Consider the following 22,848-nt stretch of genomic DNA (forward strand, 5'->3'; position numbering starts at 1 on the left):
CAGCAGCAGCCATGTGACATGTGGCTGGTTACCACCATATTGGATAGTAGAGGTTTATAGAGGGTGCTTACCGCTCCCCATGATCCACGTGCATGGAGTGGATTGAGGGAGACAGCAGTGTAACACGGAGGAAGAGTCAGCAACCTATGGCTGTGGGCTAGCCCCCATCCTCCAGTTTGTTTTGTGTGGTCCGTGAGCTAAGAGTAGTTTTACATTTTAAAAGAGTTGTTAAAATCACGCACGAGACGCTGCAGCAGAGACCTCACATATGAAACCTAAAATAGTTACTCTGGCCCTTTAGAGATGGTCTGCCGACCACTGAAAATAGAGCATGACAATTGAATTATTGGAAAAGGATGTCAGAGCCTAAGGTCTCTGGCTTATCATCTTTGACTCACCCTGGGTGTAAAGAAACACCAAGAAATGAGTTTACAGTTGCATCAGTTAATAACCAGGCCTCATGTTAACACACTTAGTTTTAATTTTAAAGTTTTGCTTTCAGTATCAGTCTGAGTCTGCTGCCCTTAAGGAGATACATTGGCTCTCAATGATTCATTGTGCTGCATTGCGAAGCCAAGTAGAAAATGATTTTTGAACCGTTCATGCTACTGTTTTCATTTGCACAAACAGCCAGGTGTTAAAGTCAAAATCCTAACTGGTACGCTGGGAGAACACAGCTAGTAATCCAAAGGCAGCTTTATTAGGAAACCGTTTAATTTAATTTTTATTTTATATTGGAGTATAGTTGATTTACAATGTTGTGTTACTTTCAGGGGTGCAACAGAGTGATTTCGTTATACGTAAACATGTATCTATCTATTCTTTTCCAAATTCGTTTCCATATAGGTTGTTACAGAATATTGAGTGGAGTTCTCTGTGCTATACAGTAAATCCTTGTTGACTGCCTATTTTATATATGGTAGTGTGTATATGTTAATCCAAGACCTAATTTATTCCCTCATCTTTCCCTTTTGTCAACCTTACGTTTGTTTTCTGTGTCTGTGAGTCTGTTTCTGTTTATAAGCTCATGTGTATCATTTTTTATATTTCACATATAAGTGATATCACATGGTATTTGTCTTTCTCTGCCTGACTTACTTCACTTAGTATGATAATCCCTAGGTCTGTCCATGTTACTATAAATGGCATTTCATTCTTTTTTTTGGCTGAGTAATATTCCATTTTCTATATATACCATATCTTCTTTATCTATTCCTCTCTTGATGGACATTTAGGTTGCTCCATGTCTTGGCTATTATAAATAGTGAAAACAGCTTGATTTGTTATCTTCTGCTTGTTCTATACACTATTTAGTGGGGAAGCTTCTCCTCTGCTGAGGATGACAACTCCTCAGGTGCAGTGAACTTTTTGCTGCTTCTTGGACAATAAGAGTCCTAGGCTCACTTTCAGACACCAATATAGTCTCAAAGCTGCAAGTAGAAGGGCTAGTCTTAGATGTGAATCAGCATTCTAGATTTGATTCAGCCTTAAATCTCTTTCCTTCCTGGGTTAGAGCTGGAAGCTGCAGTGGGAAGAGTGAGTGAGTGTGTGTGTGTGTGTGTGTGTGTGTGTGAGCGTGATGATTGGCTTCTTTCTCTGTTCTCTTTCTCTTCCAGCCCCTTCTATCCCCTCCTTTCATCTAGCTAACCATTTTCTGAACCCCCACCAGAGGGAGCATGGGGCAGGAAGGAAAAATGGGAAAAGGCCCTGCTTGATCAGGTAACTTAGTAAAGAGGTTTCCTGCTCTCTGGGTTTAGCACATGGATAAAGAGATGACGTATATCCCTGGGGTCTTCAGATGTTCCTTGCTGGGTGCCTCTCACTACAAAACCCTGGTCACTGGCTAAGCCTGTTTTTCTTTTTTCCCTCCAAGCCTGCCTGGTACCATCCCTTCTATCAGACCCTGGTTCAGTGGCTATACAGTGCACTGACTCAATGGACATGAGTTTGAGCAAGCTCTGGGAGATGGTGAAGGACAGGGAAGCCTGGCATGCTGCAGTCCATGGGGTCACAAAGAGTCGGACGTGACTGAGGGACTGAACAGCAACAGTCCATGTAGACTCATGTTGTCAAAGTGTCCACTTTTCTCCCAGGTGCATTTTTTGGATGAGACTTACAACAGCTTCAGCCGACTTCCTCCATGATGCTCTCTGACTCATGAGCAACCCTCATGCAATCTCTTATACTAACAAATTCTTGGAGTGCCATGGGTACCAGCCCCCCTCTGGACCTGCCTTGTCTCAGTCCACCATGCCTCCCTCCTAGTAGCAGGGCACGTGGGTCAGACTCTCTGGATGGGTGCAAGGAAGTCACTTCCTCTGGGGGCACTGAAGGAGAGCCTCCCTGTACCCACCCTCCCCAAACCTCCCCACCAAGGGAGGATGGCAATAGCTTGCTCCAGAGAAATCTCTTCATAAATTATTTCCTCCTTCATACCTTACCCCCTCTTTATTTTATTTTATATTTGTTTATCTGGCTGCTCTGGGACTTAGTTGTGGCATGTGGGGTCTAGTTCCCTGACCAGGGATGGAACCCCGGCCCCCTGCATTAAAAGCATGGAGCCTTAACCACCAGACCACCAGGGAAGTCCTTCGTCCTCTGGAGAAGGACACACATGCATTCACATCCTCTCTTCCCATTTCCTTAACCACTGGACCACTGAGGAAGTCCCTGTTCCCTCTTTGTATCCTTGGTCTGGTTGAGGAGGCCAAGAATCATGGATCTGTCTCCTCCATGCTTCCAGATTTACAAAAGGAATGATGATTGGGCTCTCACCTTGAAACTTCACCTCTCATACGTTGATGTATCTGGGTACAGCCCTCATTTAAACCCCACATAATGAGAGTTTGACATGAATAGGGCGTATGACTTAGACACCCTCTGCCCACTCACTCTGAGTTGCTGGGGTGAGTGATTTCTCTTGCTGTAACAGACTGGAAGTCTGAACCATGGTAAGACTGATATTTTGACCTCTCTCAGATGCAAGGACCTATTACTACAAAGGGGTACAAATCATCGTACAACTAGGGGAAACCTGGGACATCGTCCTAGCTTGACGAGTTAGCTTCATCTTCTTTATCACAGAGGGGTTGGACTCTAAAGGTGCTTTCACTTTCTCAGCCCATAGAGAGACAGGTGATGAGACCTTGTCAGGGGTGGGACCTGGAGAGACACCTGGAGAGTCAGAACCCTAGCCTCCTAGCTGCACAGATTGGAGATCAGGGCACCAATGTGGGGGACTGGAAGGTGCCATGCCCTCTGGGAAGCTATGAGCCAACAGTCAACAGATCCTTCTCTCAACCCCCTCACCCCAACCCCAGGCTCATCAATGAGAATGAAGTGAAACAGTGGCGAGACCAGGCAGAGAAGTTCCGGAAAGGTGAGGGGCTCTGCCTAAACCCACCACCTGCTCCCCACCCTCCCCTGCCCACCCCAGGATCATCCCATCTCCTACATTTTTTTTTAAGTTTTAAATGTATCATCTTTGTTCTTTCTAAAAAAATTTTTTTTGGCCACATCACAGGGCATGTAGGATCTTAGTTCTCAGACCAGGGATTGAACCCGTGACCCCTGCAGTGGAAGGGTGGAGTCTCAATCATGGGACCACCAGGGAAATCCTTCACCCTTAGGAGAAGAAGGCACACACATTCACGTTCCTTTCTTCCCATTTCCCCTCCTGTCCCACTTCCACCCTAGAACACGCAGAGCTGGTGAGCAGGCTGGAGAGGAAGGAGCGGGAATGCGAGACCAAGACGCTGGAGAAGGAAGAGATGATGCGGACGCTGAACAAGATGAAGGACAAGCTGGCGCGCGAGTCTCAGGAGCTGCGCCAGGCTCGGGGCCAAGTGGCAGAGCTGGTGGCCCAACTCAGTGAAATCTCGGTGCGTGGCCTCTCCTCTCCTTTTGCAGAGTTGAGCTGGGACCTTCAGGTCAGGCGGGGAAAATTGGGTGTAGGGAGGGACCAAGGAGGAGAGAGAGAGGATCTCAGACCAGGATAGAGGGCACCCTTGTCTGCAAGGTCGACACCGTCGTGTTAGATGGAAACCATGTTCCTTCCTCCAGGGGAGCAGGAAGCACACCTTGGAAAGCAGAGGGCCGGCTGGGTGTTGGTTTCCCTCCCCACTCGCAGCTGGATGCCCTTGTGCAGACCGATCTGTATATCAGTCTTGCTGTTGCCGGCAATGACTGACTGTGTCCACTGTCTGTGTTTGACTTGTGGGTGCACTTGTGTGTTCAGGATGTTTAGGTGTCCAGGATGCAGGGCGAGAAAACAGGGCTCAGCTTGTGTGGGAGGTGAGAGCAGACTTCGGGGTCTAGTCTAGAGGGAGAACAGAGTAAGGGAAGACACAGTGATTGAGGACTTGAAAGGCATCCTCGTTGATGGCTTTGTCTTCCTGATGTCTCTGTTTTCCCCACAGACAGGACCTGTATCTTCCCCACCTCCCCCTGGGGGCCCACTTACCTTGTCTTCCTCGATGACAAACAACGACCTGCCTCCACCCCCGCCCCCTCTTCCGTTCGCCTGCTGCCCCCCACCGCCACCCCCTCCTCTGCCCCCCGGGGGGCCTCCAACTCCCCCCGGCGCCCCACCTTGCTTCAGCATGGGGATGCCCCTCCCCCCAGACCCCTTCCCCAGCAGTGATGTCCCACTCAGGAAGAAGTGTGTCCCCCAGCCTTCACACCCACTGAAGTCCTTCAACTGGGTCAAGCTGAATGAGGTGAGTAACAAGGAAGATATCTATCGGATCCCTTCTACAGGTCGGGGCAGTCAACCATAGATCCACAGCCTGCTGTTTGCAGATCTCCATGGCGAATGCTTTCTTTGGTAGGGGTAAGGGTAGACACAGTGGATGCAGAAGAGGGGGTTGTAGATGACAGGCTGTCTGTTGGGAAGAGCACAGGGAGGAGACGGTTTGGCCTGTGGTGATGCTCACATTGGCAGAGCCACCTACAAACAGAATATGAGTGTGCTGAGGGTTCCTGGAGTAATGTAGGGCCAGTCAAGTGTGCTTTATAGACAAGGGCTTGGCTAGAATGTTAAGGATAGGGTTGATTTGGAAAAGGGTGGAACATATAGGTGAAGATCTTTGGCCAAGGTCTGGAGAAGGCAATAGCAACCCACTCCAGTACTCTTGCCTGGAAAATCACATGGACGGAGGAGCCTGGTGGACTGCAGTCCATGGGGTCACGACTGAGCAACTTCACTTTCACTTTTCACTTTCATGCATTGGAGAAGGAAATGGCAACCCACTCCAGTGTTCTTGCTTGGAGAATCCCAGGGACGGGGGAGCCTGGTGGGCTGCCGTCTATGGGGTTGCACAGAGTCGGACACGACTGAAGCGATTTAGCAGCAGCAGCAGAGATGATCAAGACCAGTGTGTACAAAGGACTGAAATGATGAAGCTATGACAGGCTAACAGGAAAAAGACAATGAAGAGTTTGATGTCAAGGTACAGCCACTTTGACATCCTCTTAGGGGAAGGTGCATGCACTGGCTACTTCTCTAGACTGCTCAGCAGTGAGAGGTCCTCATGAATATTATCCACTAAGAACCTCTCATCCCAGGCTGACATGTGGGACTTGATTCCTCTGTTGGATTCTCATGAGTGTAGAGATGCCCTGGGTCACGTTGGACCTCTCCTATTGAAGGCCAGTCCCAGCCTGGTCCAAGCCCTGCTCTGGTTCTGTGCTACGTGCTCTTGCAAGGACCAGTGGCTTCATCCTTGAGGTAAATGTTGAGTTAGCCAAAGACTTTGTTTGGGTTTTTCCATATCAACATGGAAAAACCCAAACAAAGTTTTTTGCCAACCGAATAAATACAGTAGGTTTCCCTGGTGGCTCAGATGGTAAAGAATCTGCCTGCAACGCAGGAGACCCAGGTTTGATCCCTGCGTCAGGAAGAAACCCCAGAGAGGGGAATGGCTACCCACTATAGTATTCTTTCCTGCAGAATTCCATGGATAGAGGAGCCTGGTGGGCTACAGTCCATGGGGCCTCAAAGAGTTGGACACAACTGAGCAACTGTCACTTCAGTGACACAAGGGAACTGGCCTCCGTTAGCCTGGCCCATTCACACTGCAAAAACAGTTTGGAACTGGGACCAGTGAATGCCCTCTGACCTTGTTGTATAGACCAGGGACTAACTCTTGGGGAAATCATTACTCTGAGCTTAAATTAGCTCAAATGGAGACTTAAGTGGGAGGAGACACAGTTTGCTAAGTAGATGGTCAGCTATTTGCTAGGTGCCTTCTCTTGGTGGTAGACCAGCTAGCCCATCAGTCTGAGCTGTGCTTTATGTAAAGCTTTCTGTTGTGGTGGGGAGGGGGCTGTGATGGATAATAACAAAAGGTGAGACATAACATTGCTCTGAAAGAGCTTTGGATCTGGCAAATTAGGAAATGTGTCCAAGGAACTACCTTGAGGTCCTGGGGATGGGTTGAAGGAACGGTCCTAACTTCTAATCAAATCAGGCTTGGCTCAAACTAACTGTGTGGTCTGCAGAAATCATTCATTTTGTACCTGTTTGCTCATCTGCGAGATGATCTCTGATTCCTTTTACCTCTGGTTTTGTCATCTAAGTGGAAAGAAAGACAAAGTATGAATATAGCCCATCCATCACTTAGTCCTGGAGTTCTGCTGTAGAGCCACCTCTAGCAGCACTTTGAAGCAATATCGTTAAAGTCTGTGACAACTGCATCACACAGTTGTGCCCTGTCGTTGCTTCTCCGTGGTCTTGAGACCAGCCAGAAAGACCAGCTGCATATGAGTGGGCAAGTGGTTCTGCAGAACCAAAGGCTGTAGGCTGTGTAGAAATGTTCATTGTTCATGATCAGAAGTAGTATTTTTAAGTTGCTATTAAAAAAAGAATTTTGCTTTTGCCTCCCATGCTTGCAATTTACAGTTTTGATCATGTAATGAAGGATTGATTAGGCATCTCCACAATTAAGGAAGACAGATAAGGCATCTAATGTTTTTGTAATATTTTCACCTTAAAGAACTTTGTGCTTAGGAATTTCTCTGGGATCTAGCAATAATAAAGTCTATATCAATTCCTCAGGGACCTAGAGATGGCCAGAGTCTCGATCCTAGACTGGGAAGTCCAGGTTTGATGCAACACGTGTTGAGGAGCTCTTGTAGGGTGTGGGGAGTGGGGGGCTTTGCATCATATTTGTCATCCCAGCCCCAAGCTTTTAATTGCATGACTAAATTCAGGTCATCTCATCATGTGGGCTTTGATTTCCCAATCTGTAACATGCGGGTGATTATGATAACTAGATGAAAAAGGTTGTTTTGAGGATTGACTTAATACATGCAAAGTGATTGACACATAGAAAGCCTTTAAAATAAGAATAGCAGATGAGTTACTATGAGTGTGACTACCACGCGTGCTGTACGTGTGCTCTCTCCCTTAACCCTCACTCCAGCTCCATCAGGTAAACGTGAGTGAGGCTCAGTTTCCTTTCATGGGATGGGGGAAGAGAAGAGAACCCCTCTGTTTGCCAACTGCCCCACTTAGAGGCTGTGTGACCCCAGATGCTCAAGGGAAACATACTTTCTTGAGCAAGATTCCCTGGCTTGTAAAGGGTGTCCCTAGAGGGGCAGAAGTTTCAGGGATCTGGACTGGAAGTGGTGAAGTCTTGGCCAGAGCAGTGTGAAGATCAAATTTGAGAATGATTGTGTGACGGGGACGCATTGGGGTGGCGTGGCGTTTAGGATGTGGAAGATGTTAGGAAGAAATGTATGAGTCTCTGGCCCCAGCCCTCAACTCCACCTTCACAGAGCATCCTAGGTTCTCCTGGTAACCACGGGGCAGGGGCAGTGTTTGGGGACCAGTGAAGGGGAGCTGGGTCCTCAGCCTGTTGACTCATGGAAATGTTTCCCCATGCTGACCCGCCCTCCCTGCCTTTCCCGCTCCAGTTCTCCTTCCCATCTCCTCTGTGCCTCCCACGTACCCCATCTGAGAGCCTGGCTCCTCTCCCCGGTCCCCTACCCCACACATGCTCCTGTACACACACGTGCCCACCCACCCACCCACACACACACACACAGAGTGGTTGTTTCTGCCATGAAAAGAATGTGTCTGTGTTGGGTTTGGCCAGTTGCCTGCATCCCTTGCTGCTCCGAGCTTCCCAGCCCGGCATTCCATGAGAGGGTCCCTGGCCTTAGGAAGGCCGCAGGAATGTCCCCACTTTCCCCCTCCCGCTCTGGCCTTGCCTCCCCTTTGCAGAGTTTAAGAAAATAAAAGTGAGTGAAAGGTATGTTTCTCTCTCTGAGCCTTGCTGAGGGGTGATGGAGAGAGGAGGCGGCAGTGGCATTAGGAAGGTTCCCGGCTGCCCCGCAGGCAGAGAGGTGGGGGAGGTTCTGTTTTAAAGGGCAGCAAAGCTTGGGGAGAGGCGAGGGGTCCTGGGCGGGGGCCTCTTGACTCGGCTTCTAAGCCATTATTGGGATGTTACAAGACCACTAGGGCATTCCTGGCATGGGTACCAGATCTTGTCCAGAACCCCAGAGTGGGGTTCAGTGCAAGGATCCTACCCAGAGGTGGACATTGCCTCAGCTGAGAGACCTTGGAATATAACCCTGGGCCCATTCCAGTCTCGAGGGATGAGACGGCCTGTGACCATCAGGAACTCGTGGCAGAGTCTTCCTGGCCGGGGCAGTCACTAGCGGGGCCAGGATGGCCCGGCCTCTGCCATTTGTCCACTTTCTGGGAATCTGGGCAAGTGGGAGGAAGACCCCCTGGGAGAGAAGACGACCGTCTGAGACACAGGAAATGCAGGCAGCCCTGGGGACTTGAGGGTCCCCAGTGTGTGGGGGCACTCTTCCTGCCATCACTGCAGCCACCCCGACCTTGCGGGGAGACGTCCTCTGAGAACACTGGCTTGGTTTTTTTTCTGGAAGGAGTTTCATAGCCCTCTTTCATGCTTGCCCACCCGTTACTCCAGCACTACCGTTGATTTCTGGGGCGCGCTGACATATGGCCCCAGGTGAAGAGGAGGAGTGGTCTCTCGTCTCTCCCCTGGAGCGGAGTGTTGAAGGGGGGGCACAGGGAGGAATCACCCCCTTCTGAAGGCCTGGGAGCCTGGCTGCCAGCTTCTGTGTACCTGGAGGACAGGCGGGGTCGGGGGGTACCAGCATCTCCATCACGAAGGAGCCGAGTCAACCACGGCCTCCTCCCTCCCCGTGAATCTTAGGAACGTGTCCCTGGCACCATATGGAATGAGATTGATGACATGAAGGTGTTTCGGATTCTAGACCTCGAGGACTTTGAAAAAATGTTTTCAGCTTATCAGAGGCATCAGGTAAGACCCTGCCTGCTCTGGTGTCTTGAGTCTTGACCTCCAGTCATGACTTGACGCCACCCCTTGAACTCGACCCTCAGCCCCTCCTTGCCTCTCTTCCTCCCTCCCACATACACTGACTGATTTTATTCTTTATCAGGTACCATGTTCTTTCTGGGACATGAATTGCGGGGGAGGGGTGCGGTGCACAGGGGAAGCATCCCACTGTATTAGTTTGTATTTGCCCATCACGGGATGACGTAATATGATGTCCGTTTCTCTCCTTGGTCTTGGAGCCCTGGAGGCGGAGTAGCAGGGCCAGGCCACTGCGGACCTTATTCTTTTTCTGGCCTGGGACCTAGGAATTATACCTACAAGGCATGATCACTTTTCAATCGCTTTTTCCACTCTGCTGTCATATCCTGACACTCCCATGAGCAGAGGATGTTGTATCAAGGATGGTGGCGCTGCTCCAGGTCACACTGAGGGGTTGAAGCTGGGTGGGGCAGGCCAGGAGAGGCCCTGGGCTTTGCTCTGAGGATGCTGTGCAGAGGTGGACCAGCAAGCCTGCTCTTCCCGAGGCAGGACAGGGAGTGGGGTGGATAGCAGGATGCAGGGCCAACCTGAGGCGGTAACTGCTGGGATGACCACAAATGCCGATTCTTCCATCTCACCCTCCCATGAGTACGAGGGCCCAGGAATCTGCACAGCAGAGCTGGGGCCTTCCTCGGAGGTCCAGTGTGGGAAGAGGCCTCGGAGCCTCTGCTTTCGCTCTGGCCCTCCTCCCAGGGTTTGTTTATTCTCTGGGCTGTGCTGTCTTCTTCCGTGTTTTCTCCACTGAGTCTGGGGTTCCAACCCCGAGGACGTCCCCCAGTGCCTGCAAGAAGGCTCTGAGCCCTCCTGGGTCTGCGTGTCTTGGCCGATCTCCCCACTGCTTTCTGCCAAGCCCGGAGCCATGGGTGACCCCTCCTGAGGGCAGATAGGACCGAGGGCACGGTGACAGCTCCGGGGCAGGGAGTGGGGACTAGCCAATAGCCAAAGGGCTGCGGTGGGGGTGGGGCTCTGGCCCTGCCTTAGGGTTCTAGAAAAACCCAACGGTTGTTTGTCTAGCTTAAATGTAGGTGCTCAGAGTGTCTGATTCTGTACCCCTAGTCCAGGAAGCACTTTTAGCCCTATGGACATGTCTGCCTGGCATGGCCCGAGCAGCCACTGCGACCTGACTGCGGCTGGAAGAGGTTCTTTGGGGCATTTGCTGCTCCTGTGATCAGAGCTCCTGAGCAGGCACCAGGGAGGGACGCAGAGGATGTGCGGAGGGTGGTGGAGGATCAGGCCTGGCCTCCCTGCATTTTGAGAGTCTTCCTCCAGGCCAGGGTCGCAGCCTTGCCTGCCCAATCTCCAAGATCCTGGGGTAGGACCAGGGTGCGCTCCAGTAGGGGTGCGCTCCAGTAGGGAAGGCGGGACTTTGGGGTTTGGGACAAGCGGGGCCTGCCCCCGCCCTACCCCCAGTTCGGGGATGGGGAAGAGTTAGGATGGACAGCGCCTTCTCTGAGCCCACTCAGTCTGTCACCCCATCTCAGAGCTGGGCTCACCCAGAGGACTATCACTCTGCAGGTCGCCCGGACTCTGGGGGATTGAATTCACAGCTGCAGAGCCAGAGAGATCCCAGAGGCTGCATTGCCTCTTTGGCCTCCTGTTTCTGGCTTGGGGTCCTGGGCACGTGGGACAGGGACCGTCCTGTGCCCTTTGCCAGTCCTGAGTTGGTGACTTCAACCCCACCCAGGTGTGAGCTCTGCCCCCTCCACTTCCTTGGAAATCAAAGACAGACAGGGGGCAGAGGGCAAGGGACAAAGTTCAGGGATGTCTGCTTTCCTCTGTCTCAGTGAATGCGACATGCACATGCTTTCAGCTCAAGTTCAGTTGTGGTTGTGTCTACTCCCCTGTTTTGGAAGAATGAAGTCATGCAGGGGTACCAGGATGCTCTATGTAGGAGAGGGAAGAAGTGCAGTCAAAGCCTGGGGTGGGGCAGCTTGGGGGCCTGTCCGACCAGGAAGTGGTGGTCTCCCTGGGCGCGGGGCACACAGATGAGGCTGCCTGTCCTCTGCTTGGTCTGGCTTCTTTGTGAGTGCATGTCTGCTGGAAGCAGTTCCTGTTTAGTGCTCCCTGCAGTCTCCATCTCCAACCGTGGGGGTCTCCCTTGGGGTGGCACAGACAGAGTAGATGCTTAGGGGTCCCCGTTCCTTTCCTACTACTCTTGGGTCCCCAAACCTCTTGGCTAACGTTGTGCATGTTTGATTCTCTATTGGCTGTGGCTGCTACCTGCCTAGGAGCTGATAACTAATCCTTCCCAGCAGGTGAGTCACTCTTGGGGCTCTGGACACTATAACTCTTAACCACTGTCCTGGGCTGCTGCCCTATACTGGGCTCAAAAGAGGGGGCTTGTCAATTCTACCTTCTGCCTTATTACTCATCTTAACAGGGTGGCATCAGGTTGGGTCCCCAAATAAAAAGTGGAAGTGTAGGGAAAGGAGCTAATGTAAACAGACCCCTACCACAAGGGAGGTAAATGTCTACAGAAGTGAGGAGGAAGCTTCTAGGTCTGTTGTCTTACCCACAAGGCCCGAGGGGCTGTCCTATAAGACTGCACAGGTTGGGCACTGCACAATTCCAGGGGCACATTTCACAAAGGCAGTGATGTGGGTGGCAGCCCCTGGAGCATGTGCATGGAAGGACCTCCCAGGGGAGGAGCCAGCCTCCTGTCTACCTCATCAGGGGCCAAGAGAAGGCAAGAGGGGGGTCTTCGATTTCTTGGGAATTACCTGCTAGAACCCCAGAGAAGAGAACTTTGCAAGGAATTGTGCCTCAGTTTCCCCACCTCTGAACTTGTGGATGCTCTCCACCCTGGGCACCTTGGGCAGCACCCAAAGTCCTCAGGGGTCCAGGAACCGTGGCCCTCTGGGGACTTGGAGCCAGCTTCTCACCATAAGATCGGGGCGGGGAGCGGGGAGGCTCTCTGGGCAGGGTGGGGGGAGTGGGGGTTGATTGTCTGGGACATGGCATGGATCAAATCCCACTGCCCACAGCCATAGGGATCAGTCACTCCCCCTCTAGCCTGCCCAGAGAAGGCAGTGTCTGAAAAGAGGTCTTCTCATTGCTCCCAACCCCTTCTAGCCCAGGCTAAAGTCCCAGAGCCTCGAATTAGAGTCAGATATTAACCACCCTCCTTTCTCCTCAGTCTTGTTCTTTTGCTTTCTTTCTTCCGCTCACACCAGGAGCATTCTCTGGTTGGCACGGGGGTGGCTCATGGGCTGGGGTTGGGCGGTGGGCAGGAAGAGGACTGGGGGAAACACACACGTCAGCCTTGCCACTCGGCTTGTCGGTTACAGAAAGAGCTGGGCTCTACCGAGGACATCCACCTGGCCTCACGCAAGGTCAAAGAGCTGTCTGTCATTGACGGCCGGAGGGCACAGAACTGCATCATCCTTCTCTCCAAGTAGGTGTCCGCCCTGCCTCTGCAGCCCTGCTCCAGGGAACGTTGTGGGTGGGAAGGATGCGCCCCCAGAGAGTGGCGGCCTGGGCTGGGCCTAGAGAGGAAGATGAGGGAGCTGAGTGCCTGGGGAGAGAGGGACTGGCAGACAGATGGGGTGGTAGTGACTTCTGGGCTCCCCCCATCTCCCAGCTATCCCCTGGGAATGGCAGGGCGCTCCTGATCCAAGCATCCTCTCCCGGGAGCCCCCGCGGAGCAGCAGTGCAGACTCTGCAGACAGGAAACTGCCCCAGTCACGAGGCCCCTGACCTGCCTGGTCAGCGTCTGGCAGTGGCATTGCTCTAAGCCCGCAGAGGGCCCCGCTTGGCTTAGGCCACAGAGCAGCATGATGTCAGCCCCCAAGCATTTCCCGCGGCTGCAGAACAAACAGGGCAGTATCTGGGCTAACAGCCTAGCTTCTGTGCGGGGGCCTCCCGCCTGAGCTGGGGTCAGAGGGCACCGCCTCGCTTACTATTCTTAGTGCTGCCCTAGGACATCCATCCCCGCTTTCCTCCCACAGGGCCCCAGGGCTCAGTGTCTCCCCCCTCGATGGCAAGGGAGACTTCTGCTTCCCCAGGGCTCCCGATGGGTGTGCATCTGGAGGGCTGTGTGGATATGTGTGTGCGTGTTTGTGTGTGCACGTGCAGGGGTTGCTTCTCCCTCTCCCAGTGCTGGAACGGCTGTGTGGGCACTGAGGGGCAGCTGTTCTGTCTTGAAGGAAGCAGGGGCCTGCCCCCTTAATGGCCTGCCCATGTTCCCGTCCTCCCATGGAGACGCTGCGGGTATTTCGGGCATGAGAAGGAGGATCAGAACTCTTTGTCCTGTCTCAGTCTACACTGAAGGTGGCCCTCTTCCTCCCAAACATCCCCATCAGTGAGGATGGAGACTCAAGCAAGAGACCAGAGTACTCACGTTGCTGATTAGGGACTAAAATATCTCAGGCTCAAGTTATAGAGGGAGCCGGGTGAGTTTCGTGTCAAAGGTTTTACCGAGCAGGGAGTGCTCTCAAAGGTAAAGGAGAGAGAGGAGGCCCCGGTTCTGGCTTCAGAAGGAGGAGGCCTGGGGTCTGTCCTGGGCAGAGGGGCCAGGCCAGGCTGCTCAGGGTGGGGTTTTGCCATAGGTTGAAGCTGTCCAATGAGGAGATCCGGCAGGCCATCTTGAAGATGGATGAACAGGAGGACCTCGCTAAGGACATGCTGGAGCAGGTGAGGCCCCTGAAACTAGGGGGCAGCTGTATCCCTTCCCGACAGCCCCCAGGGAGGCTGAAACTCTTAGATGAAGGAGAAGTCAGGCTGGAGGAGCAAGGGAGAGGCTCATAGAAACTTCCCTGAATCAACCTCTCTGAGAGGAGACCAGAACAGGCTACATCTTTTCAGGGGCTTGAGGCCCCTAGAAAGGAAACGTAAGGAGTGATTCCCTGTGAGGCTCAGGGCAAAGACAGTGGCCGCAGCCATGTGCTGCTGAGGGCTTCCCTGATGGCTCAGCAGGTGAGGAGCCCGCCTGCAATGTAGGAGACACAGGAGACACGGGTTAGCATCTCTTCCTCATCAGTCTGCTGTGTCCTTCAAGAGAAACCCAGAAACTACCAAACAAAGCCACAATTAGTTGGACATTAAAATTAAGAACTCTATTGAGCAAAAGGCACTATTACCAGAGTGAAAAGGCAAGCCAAGCTTTAGACCTTTGCGTTATGCATAGATCACAAAAATCTCATATTCAGAACAGAGGACTTTACAAATCACTGAGAAAACTGACAAACAACCTAAAAATGAGCAAAAGATTCGAATAGATACTTCATAAAAGAGAATCTCCAAATGGTTCAATACCATCACTCATCAGAGAAAATACGGTAAAAGATGTTCAATACTATTCAGTTCAGTTCAGTCACTCAGTCGTGTCTGACTCTTTGCGACCCCATGAATCGTAGCACACCAGGCCTCCCTGTCCATCACCAACTCCCAGAGTTCATTCAGACTCACGTCCATCCAGTCAGTGATGCCATCCAGCCATCTCATCCTCTGTCGTCCCCTTCTCCTGCCCCCAATCCCTCCCAGCATCAGGGTCTTTTCCAATGAGTCAACTCTTCGCATGAGGTGGCCAAAGTACTGGAGTTTCAGCTTGAGCATCATTCCTTCCAAAGAAATCCCAGGGCTGATCTCCTTCAGAATGGACTGGTTGGATCTCCTTGCAGTCCAAGGGACTCTCAGGAGTCTTCTCCAACACCACAGTTCAAAAGCATCAATTCTTCAGCGCTCAGCTTTCTTCACAGTCCAACTCTCACATCCATACATGACCACAGGAAAAACCATAGCCTTGACTAGACAGACCTTTGTTGGAAAAGTAATGTCTCTGCTCTTCAATATGCTGTCTAGGTTGGTCATAACTTTCCTTCCAAGGAGTAAGCGTCTTTTAATTTCATGGCTGCAATCACCATCTGCAGTGATTTTGGAGCCCCCCAAAATAAAGTCTAACACTGTTTCCCCATCTATTTCCCATGAAGTGATGGGACCAGAAGCCATGATCTTCGTTTTCTGAATGTTGAGTTTTAAGCCAACTTTTTCACTCTCCTCTTTCACTTTCATCAAGAGGCTTTTGAGTTCCTCTTCACTTTCTGCCATAAGGGTGGTGTCATCTGCATATCTGAAGTTATTTATATTTCTCCCAGCAATCTTGATTCCAGCTTGTGCTTCTTCTGGCCCAGCATTTCTCATGATGTACTCTGCATATAAGTTAAATAAACAGGGTGACAATATACAGCCTTGACGTACTCCTTTTCCTATTTGGAACCAGTCTATTGTTCCATGTCCAGTTCTAACTGTTGCTTCCTGACCTGCATACAAATTTCTCAAGAGGCAGGTCAGGTGGTCTGGTATTCCCATCTCTTTCAGAATTTTCCACAGTTGATTGTGATCCACACAGTCAAAGGCTTTGGCATAGTCAGTAAAGCAGAAATAGATGTTTTTCTGGAACTCTCTTGCTTTTTCGATGATCCAGCAGATGTTGGCAATTTGGTCTCTGGTTCCTCTGCCTTTTCTAAAACCAGCTTGAACATCTGGAAGTTCACAGTTCACATATTGCTAAAGCGTGGCTTGGAGAATTTTGAGCATTACTTTACTAGCGTGTGAGATGAGTGCAATTGTGAAGTAGTTTGAGCATTCTTTGGCATTGCCTTTCTTTGGAACAGAATGTAGTCCACTGGAGAAGGGAATGGCAAACCACTTCAGTATTCTTGCCTTGAAAACCCCATGAACAGTATGAAAAGGCAAAATGATAGGATATTGAAAGAGGAACTCCCCAGGTCAGTAGGTGCCCAATATGCTACTGGAGATCAGTGGAGAAATAACTCCAAAAAGAATGAAGGGATGGAGCCAAAGCAAAAACAATACCCAGTTGTGGATGTGACTGGTGATAGAAGCAAGGTCCAATGCTGTAAAGAGCAATATTGCATAGGAACCTGGAATGTCAGGTCCATGAATCAAGGCAAATTGGGAGTGGTCAAACAAGAGATGGCAAGAGTGAAAGTTGACATTCTAGGAATCAGTGAACTAAAATGGACTGGAATGGGTGAATTTAACTCAGATGACCATTATATCTACAACTGTGGGCAGGAATCCTTCAGAAGAAATGGAGTAGCCATCATGGTCAACAAAAGAGTTCGAAATGCAGTACTTGGATGCAATCTCAAAAACGACAAAATGATCTCTGTTCATTTCCAAGGCAAACCATTCAGTATCACAGTAATCCAAGTCTATGCCCCAACCAGTAACGCTGAAGAAGCTGAAGTTGAATGGTTCTATGAAGACCTACAAGACCTTTTAGAACTAACACCCAAAAAAGATGTCCTTTTCATTATAGGGGACTGGAATGCAAAAGTAGGAAGTCAAGAAACACCTGGGGTAACAGAATGAAGCAGGGCAAAGACTTTAGAGTTTTGCCAAGAAAATGCACTGGTCATAGCAAACACCCTCTTCCCAACAACACAAGAGAAGACTCTACACCTGGACATCACCAGATGGTCAACACCGAAATCAGATTGATTATATTCTTTGCAGCCAAAGATGGAGAAGCTCTATACAGTCAACAAAAACAAGACCAGGAGCTGACTGTGGCTCAGATCATGAACTCCTTATTGCCAAATTCAGACTTAAATTGAAGAAAGTAGGGAAAACCACTAGACCATTCAGGTATGACCTGAATCAAATCCCTTATGATTATACAGTGGAAGTGAGAAATAGATTTAAGGGACTAGATCTGATAGATAGAGTGTCTGATGAACTATGGACTGAGGTTTGTGACATGGTTCAGGAGACAGGGATCAAGACCATCCCCATGGAAAAGAAATGCAAAAAAGCAAAATGGCTGTCTGGGGAGGCCTTACAAATAGCTGTGAAAAGAAGAGATGGGAAAAGCAAAGGAGAAAAGGAAAGATATAAGCATCTGAATGCAGAGTTCCAAAGAATAGCAAGAAGAGATAAGAAAGCCTTCCTCAGCAATCAATGCAAAGAAATAGAGGAAAACAACAGAATGGGAAAGACTAGAGATCTCTTCAAGAAAATTAGAGATACCAAGGGAACATTTCATGCAAAGATGGGCTCGACAAAGGACAGAAATGGTATGGACCTAACAGAAGCAGAAGATATTGGGAAGAGATGGCAAGAATACACAGAAGAATTGTACAAAAAAATCTTCATGACCCAGATAATCACAATGGTGTGATCACTCACCTAGAGCCAGATATCCTGGAATGTGAAATCAAGTGGGCCTTAGAAAGCATCACTATAAACAAACCTAGTGGAGGTGATGGAATTCCAGTTGAGCTATTTCAAATCCTGAAAGTTGCTGCTGTGAAAGTGCTGCACTCAATATGCCACACAAATTTGGAGAGCTCAGCAGTGGCCACAGGACTGGAAAAGGTCAGTTTTCATTCCAATCCCAAAGAAAGGCAATGCCGAAGAATGCTCAATACTATTAGTCATCAGAGAAACACAGTAAGTCACAGTGAGGGCGAATCAGCCACCCGCTTAAACAGCTACAACTGGAAAGGCCAACAGTGTGAGCTGTTGGCAAGGATGTGAAGCAACTGGAACTCTCATTTGGTAAAACCATTTTGGAAACCAATTTAGCAGTACACACACCTATTCTGTTTCCCAGAAATCCCACTGGGTACAAATACTGACTATAGGAATATTTATAACTATTTACAAAACCCTCAAACTGTGAAGAGCCCAACTGTCCATCAATAGGAAAGTGAATAGATTGTTGTATATTCTCACAATAGAATAATGGTCAGCAATGAATGGGCTTTCCTGGAAGCTCAGATGGTAAAGAATCTGCCGCCAATGCAGGAGTCCTGGGTTCAATCCCTGGGTCAGGAAGATCTCCTGCAGAAGGGAATGCAGCCCACTCCAGCATTCTTGCCTGGGAAATCCCATGGACAGAGGAGCCTGGTGGGCTACAGTCCATGGGGTCAACAAAGAGTCAAACATATCTGAGCAACTAACACTTTCACTTTTCACTTTCATCAATGAATAAAAAATGAATTACTAATACCTAAATGTGAATGAGTCTCAGACATTCTGTTAAGGGAAAGAAACCAGACCCCAGAAAGAGCACACAGCATCATTTGTTCAAGAATAAGTTCAAGAATAGCCGAATTTGGGACTTCCCTGGTGGTCTGGTGATTAAGACTCTGCACTTCCATTGCAGGGGGAAACAGGTTCAATCCCTGATCAGGGAACTAAAATCCCACATGCTGTGTGGCATGGCCAAAAAAAAAAAAAAAGCTAAATTTGATCTAAGGTGATAGAATTTAGTTGAGAGGCTATACTGGAGGAAGAGGTAGCTTTGCTTATTAAAGTAGCAGAGGGGAACTTTGCAGGGGATGAAAATCTTCTGTATCTTAATCTGGATGGTTCAATTAGTGGTTTTGTTGTTGTTATTCAGTCACTAAGTCGTGTTCAACTCTTTGCAACCCCATGGACTGCAACATGCCAGTCTTCTTTGCTCTTCACTATCTCCTGGAGTTTGTTCAAACTCATGTCCATTGAGTCAGTGATGCCATCCAACCATCTCATCCTCTGTTGCCCCCTTCTTCTTCTGCCCTCAGTCTTTCCCAGCATCAGGGTCTTTTCCAATGAGTCAGTTCTTCCCATCAGGTGGCCAAGAATTAAAGCTTCAGCATCAGTCCTTCCAATGAATTTTCAGGGTTTATTTGCTTTAAGATTGACTGATTTGATCTCCTTGCTGTCCATGGGACTCTCAAGATAGTTTTATCAAAATTCATTGAGTTGTACATTTAAAATGGATGCATTTTATTTTATGTAAATTATACCTCAATAAATTGATGGAGAAGACTCTTGAGAGTCCCTTGGACTGCAAGGAGATTCAATCAGTCCATCCTAAAGGAAATCAGTCCTGAATATTCATTGGAAGGACTGATGCAGAAGCTGAAACTCCAATACTTTGGCCACCTGATGCGAAGAATTGACTCATTTGAAAATGCTGATGCTGATGCTGGGAAAGATTGAAGGTGGGAGGAGAAGGAGATGATAGAGGATGAGATGGTTGGATGGCATCATCGATCAATGGAGATGAGTTTGAGTAAACTCCAGGAGTTGGTGACGGACAGGGAGGCCTGGCATGCTACAGTCCATGGGGTCGCAGAGTCAGACACAACTGAGCAACTGAACTGAACTGAAATTGGTGGTAAATAATCTGCCTGCAAGAAAAAGATGGTAAAGAATCTTCCTGCAATGCAGGAGACCTGGGTTTGATCCCTGCGTTGGGCAGATCCCCTGGAGAAGGGAACGGCTACCCACTGCAGTATCCTTTCCTAGAGAATTCCATGGACAGAGGAGCATGGCGGGCTACAGTCCATGGGTTGCAAAGAGTCAAACACGACTAAGAGACTTTCACATACTTCAGTCACGTTGGTTTAAAAAGAAAAAGCTCATTGAGCTGTACACTTAAGAACACTGTATGTAAGTTTACCATATGTAAGTTATAGCTCACTTTTAAAAAGTGAAAAAGAAGGAAAGAAGTCTGGAGCTGGGTGCCCTGAATCCCTTGGAGCAGATGAAACATAAACCACCCACACGAGGATGTGTCTCTCTGACAGAGTTGGGGGGGGGTGCCCTTCTAATCTGAGCCTGGTCTGAGTGGGGGGGTTTCCATTGGCTGCACCCCCATGGCAGCCTCTCACCAGTATCCTGACTTTCAACTCCCCTTTGCAGCTCCTCAAGTTCATCCCGGAGAAGAGCGATGTTGACCTCCTGGAGGAGCACAAGCATGAGATTGAGCGGATGGCCCGCGCGGACCGCTTCCTCTATGAGATGAGCCGGTCAGAGCAGTGGGCATGGCAGGAGGCAGCGGGGGTGGGCAGGCCGAGGAAGGGGGTGGCTGGAGCTGGCCGGGACAGGGGCTGCCTCACCATGCAGCTTGCCCTGTCCACAGGATTGACCACTACCAGCAGCGGCTGCAGGCTCTCTTCTTCAAGAAGAAGTTCCAGGAGCGGCTGGCTGAGGCCAAGCCCAAAGTGGAAGGTATGGCCCAGGGCTGGGGAGCAAGCCCGGTGGGGTGGGTGGGAGTCAATGGACAGGCACAGAGGGAAACTCCTTCCTTATTCTTGATGCACCCCCAAAACCAAGGCCAGGATGTGAATCTATGCTTTTTGTAGATATGGCACTTGTGTATATGAGCACCTATGCCAGCCATGCACCCTGTTCCCTGGGCTCAGCATGCAGGCTCTTGAGGCCACGGACCTGCTGATATCTGCCCCAGCCTGGGACGGAAATGCTGAAAAAATGATGATAATAGTAAGCAACTGGCACCCTTCTTGGCATGGACTAACCCATCGTTACCCTGCTTGGGAGAGGTCCGAGGTGCAGAGAAGACCTCCAGACACATTATTTGAAGTGTGAGCTACTCAGAAAGTAGGGAACTTGGGTGAGGTGATCCCCAGAGGCATCTGATTTTCTGACCTGGGGAACTTCTCCCACCTATTTCGGGTAGAAACTTTGTAATTAGACAGGAAGCACAGGTCAAGCACCATGCGAAACACGGGGCGTGGATGGTCCCATTTGGGGGCCCTTCTCTCACCTCTCAGATGGATCTGTGTCAGTGGCCCGAGGCTGTGTTACTACTGGTGTTGGTGGAGCCGGGACGGGAATGCAGATGTCATTCTTCAGAATCCAGCCCTTCCCTCTTGTCCTGTCCCAGAGGGCGTGTGGAACTGCCTGGGGATGGCAGAGGATGGAGAGGCAGGGAGCCTGGGGGAAGGGCAGGTGGTCAGGAGGGTGGGCAGCCATGAGGGCCCCAGAGGAGAGAAGCAGGAGAGGCTGTGGGCCCCTCTGTGGCGAGAACAGGCTGAGCAGGTTGGAGACAGGCTGTGTCCTGGATGCTGGGGGGCAGGCTCGGGGCAGAGCAGAGCACGGGCCCCCTCTGCTGGACACCAGGCTGGTCCGCATGCCCTGGGAGGCCAGGTCTGGAGAACGGTCCTTCCTGGAGTTTGATGAGCTGCTTCGGGAGGACTCTGGGGGGTCAGGTGGGGCATGACAGAGCTCGAGGCTGACATTTTCTGTAATCTGGACACACACTCACGTGCACACTCACAAGGGGTCTTCAGGCTGTGTGATCACAGATAACGCGTCTGAGCGGGAAGCCAAGGGTTGAGCAGCGTCGCTGGGGGACTGTGGTCTGGAGGCATCTCCTGCCCTGCCGACGGGCGAGTCCTCACTTTTGTTCTGCTGCTGACTGCCTCTGGGGCCTGAGGCAGGGACACCGAGGTTCAGCCCGAGACATGTGCTCAAATATTTGTGTGTCTTGGATCAGCGGAGCATTGTGAGCAATGGCCTGCAGTTTGGTGCTGTGGAACCAGTTTAGCCACTGGGTAGATTTAATCTCAGATAATTCTGTTCCCAGGAGCTCACTCCTAAACTCTCCCTTAGAAACATTCCTGGGAAAGCTAAGATTTTGCCTGTCCCAACTGGTTGATAAGCTGTTAACTCTCCTCCCTAGCATCCATCCATCCATCCCCAGGCAGGGGTTTTGGGTCAATTTGCCAAAGTCAGTTCATCAAATCTGACAAATTTACCAATTGTCCTATGAATATATTCATGAACATAGTCTTCTTGTATATATTCTTCTTTTAAGTATGTTCATTGCTGAATATACCAAATTCACCAGTTCTCATTATGAACATATTTACTGAGTATAGTCAAGATGAATATGGCTTCACATGGAGATATGTTCTTATGAATATATGTATGAATACATTATTCTTAGGAGTGTATCTAAAATGTCTGCATTGTATATGGCAGTTTTTCCCTTTATACTGATGCCCTTTAAATTCTTGTCATTTTCTGTTTTGTCAACATTGTAGCATTTTTAGGATTCTTCTGCAGATTTTTCAGATAGCATATCAATCTAAGAAAATCTACCACGACCAATATATGTTGCCAGAAACTTCCCAGGTGGCACTAGTGGTAAAGAACCCGCCTGCCAAGGCAGGAGACATAAGAGAGGCAGGTTCCGTCCCTGGGTCGGGAAGATCCCCTGGAGGAGGGCGTGGCAACCCACTCCAGCATTCTTGCCTGGAGACTCCTACGGACAGAGGAGCCTGGCGGGCTACACTTCATAGCGTCGCACAGAGTCGGACACAACTGCAGGAATTTAGCACGCATGCACTTTGAAAAAGTACACAAACCCTAAGAGTCCTAACTGATGAACTATCCCAAAGTGAATTCACCTGTATGAGCATATGCTGGTCTCTTGTTCAGCATTATGAATGTAAGGAACAGTGGGCTATTTATTTTCAGTGCTGCATTTTAGTCCATTGTATGAACATACCATAATGTATTTAACTAATCTAGATGTAATTTTAAAAAAAGGCAGACTAGGAACCACTCAATTACCTTTCAAGAGTAATGCCACTGTGACGTGGCATATGTTTGAGTTTAGAAGCCACTGACCAACCTACCTTCTCATTTTTTTTTTTTACAGCTTTTTGACAGTTACTTAAACTGCTTTTGAAGAGTTTTGCATACTTTT

At 49.7% G+C, this 22,848-nt stretch overlaps 1 protein-coding gene across 6 annotated transcripts in view; it reads left to right on the forward strand.

Annotated features, from left to right (window-relative positions):
• DAAM2 (dishevelled associated activator of morphogenesis 2) overlaps positions 1-22,848 on the forward strand; it is a 136,369-nt gene that overhangs the window by 105,061 nt on the left and 8,460 nt on the right. For 4 of the 6 annotated variants that reach the window (XM_086370634.1, XM_086370635.1, XM_086370636.1 and 1 more), the window contains exons 12-20: positions 3,321-3,379; positions 3,697-3,881; positions 4,419-4,718; positions 9,192-9,299; positions 11,603-11,629; positions 12,662-12,768; positions 13,922-14,006; positions 20,034-20,140; positions 20,254-20,342. In XM_086370634.1, coding sequence (XP_086226760.1) covers positions 3,321-3,379; positions 3,697-3,881; positions 4,419-4,718; positions 9,192-9,299; positions 11,603-11,629; positions 12,662-12,768; positions 13,922-14,006; positions 20,034-20,140; positions 20,254-20,342 — 1,067 coding nt within the window. The remainder of the gene's footprint in view (positions 1-3,320; positions 3,380-3,696; positions 3,882-4,418; positions 4,719-9,191; positions 9,300-11,602; positions 11,630-12,661; positions 12,769-13,921; positions 14,007-20,033; positions 20,141-20,253; positions 20,343-22,848) is intronic. The other 2 variants (XM_086370638.1, XM_086370639.1) reach the window with 1 other exon arrangement.

Source organism: Bos grunniens, chromosome 23 (assembly GCF_055505025.1).
Source record: "Bos grunniens cultivar Pamir isolate PY7600 chromosome 23, Bosgru_T2T1.0, whole genome shotgun sequence".
Classification (NCBI taxonomy): domain Eukaryota; kingdom Metazoa; phylum Chordata; class Mammalia; order Artiodactyla; family Bovidae; genus Bos; species Bos grunniens.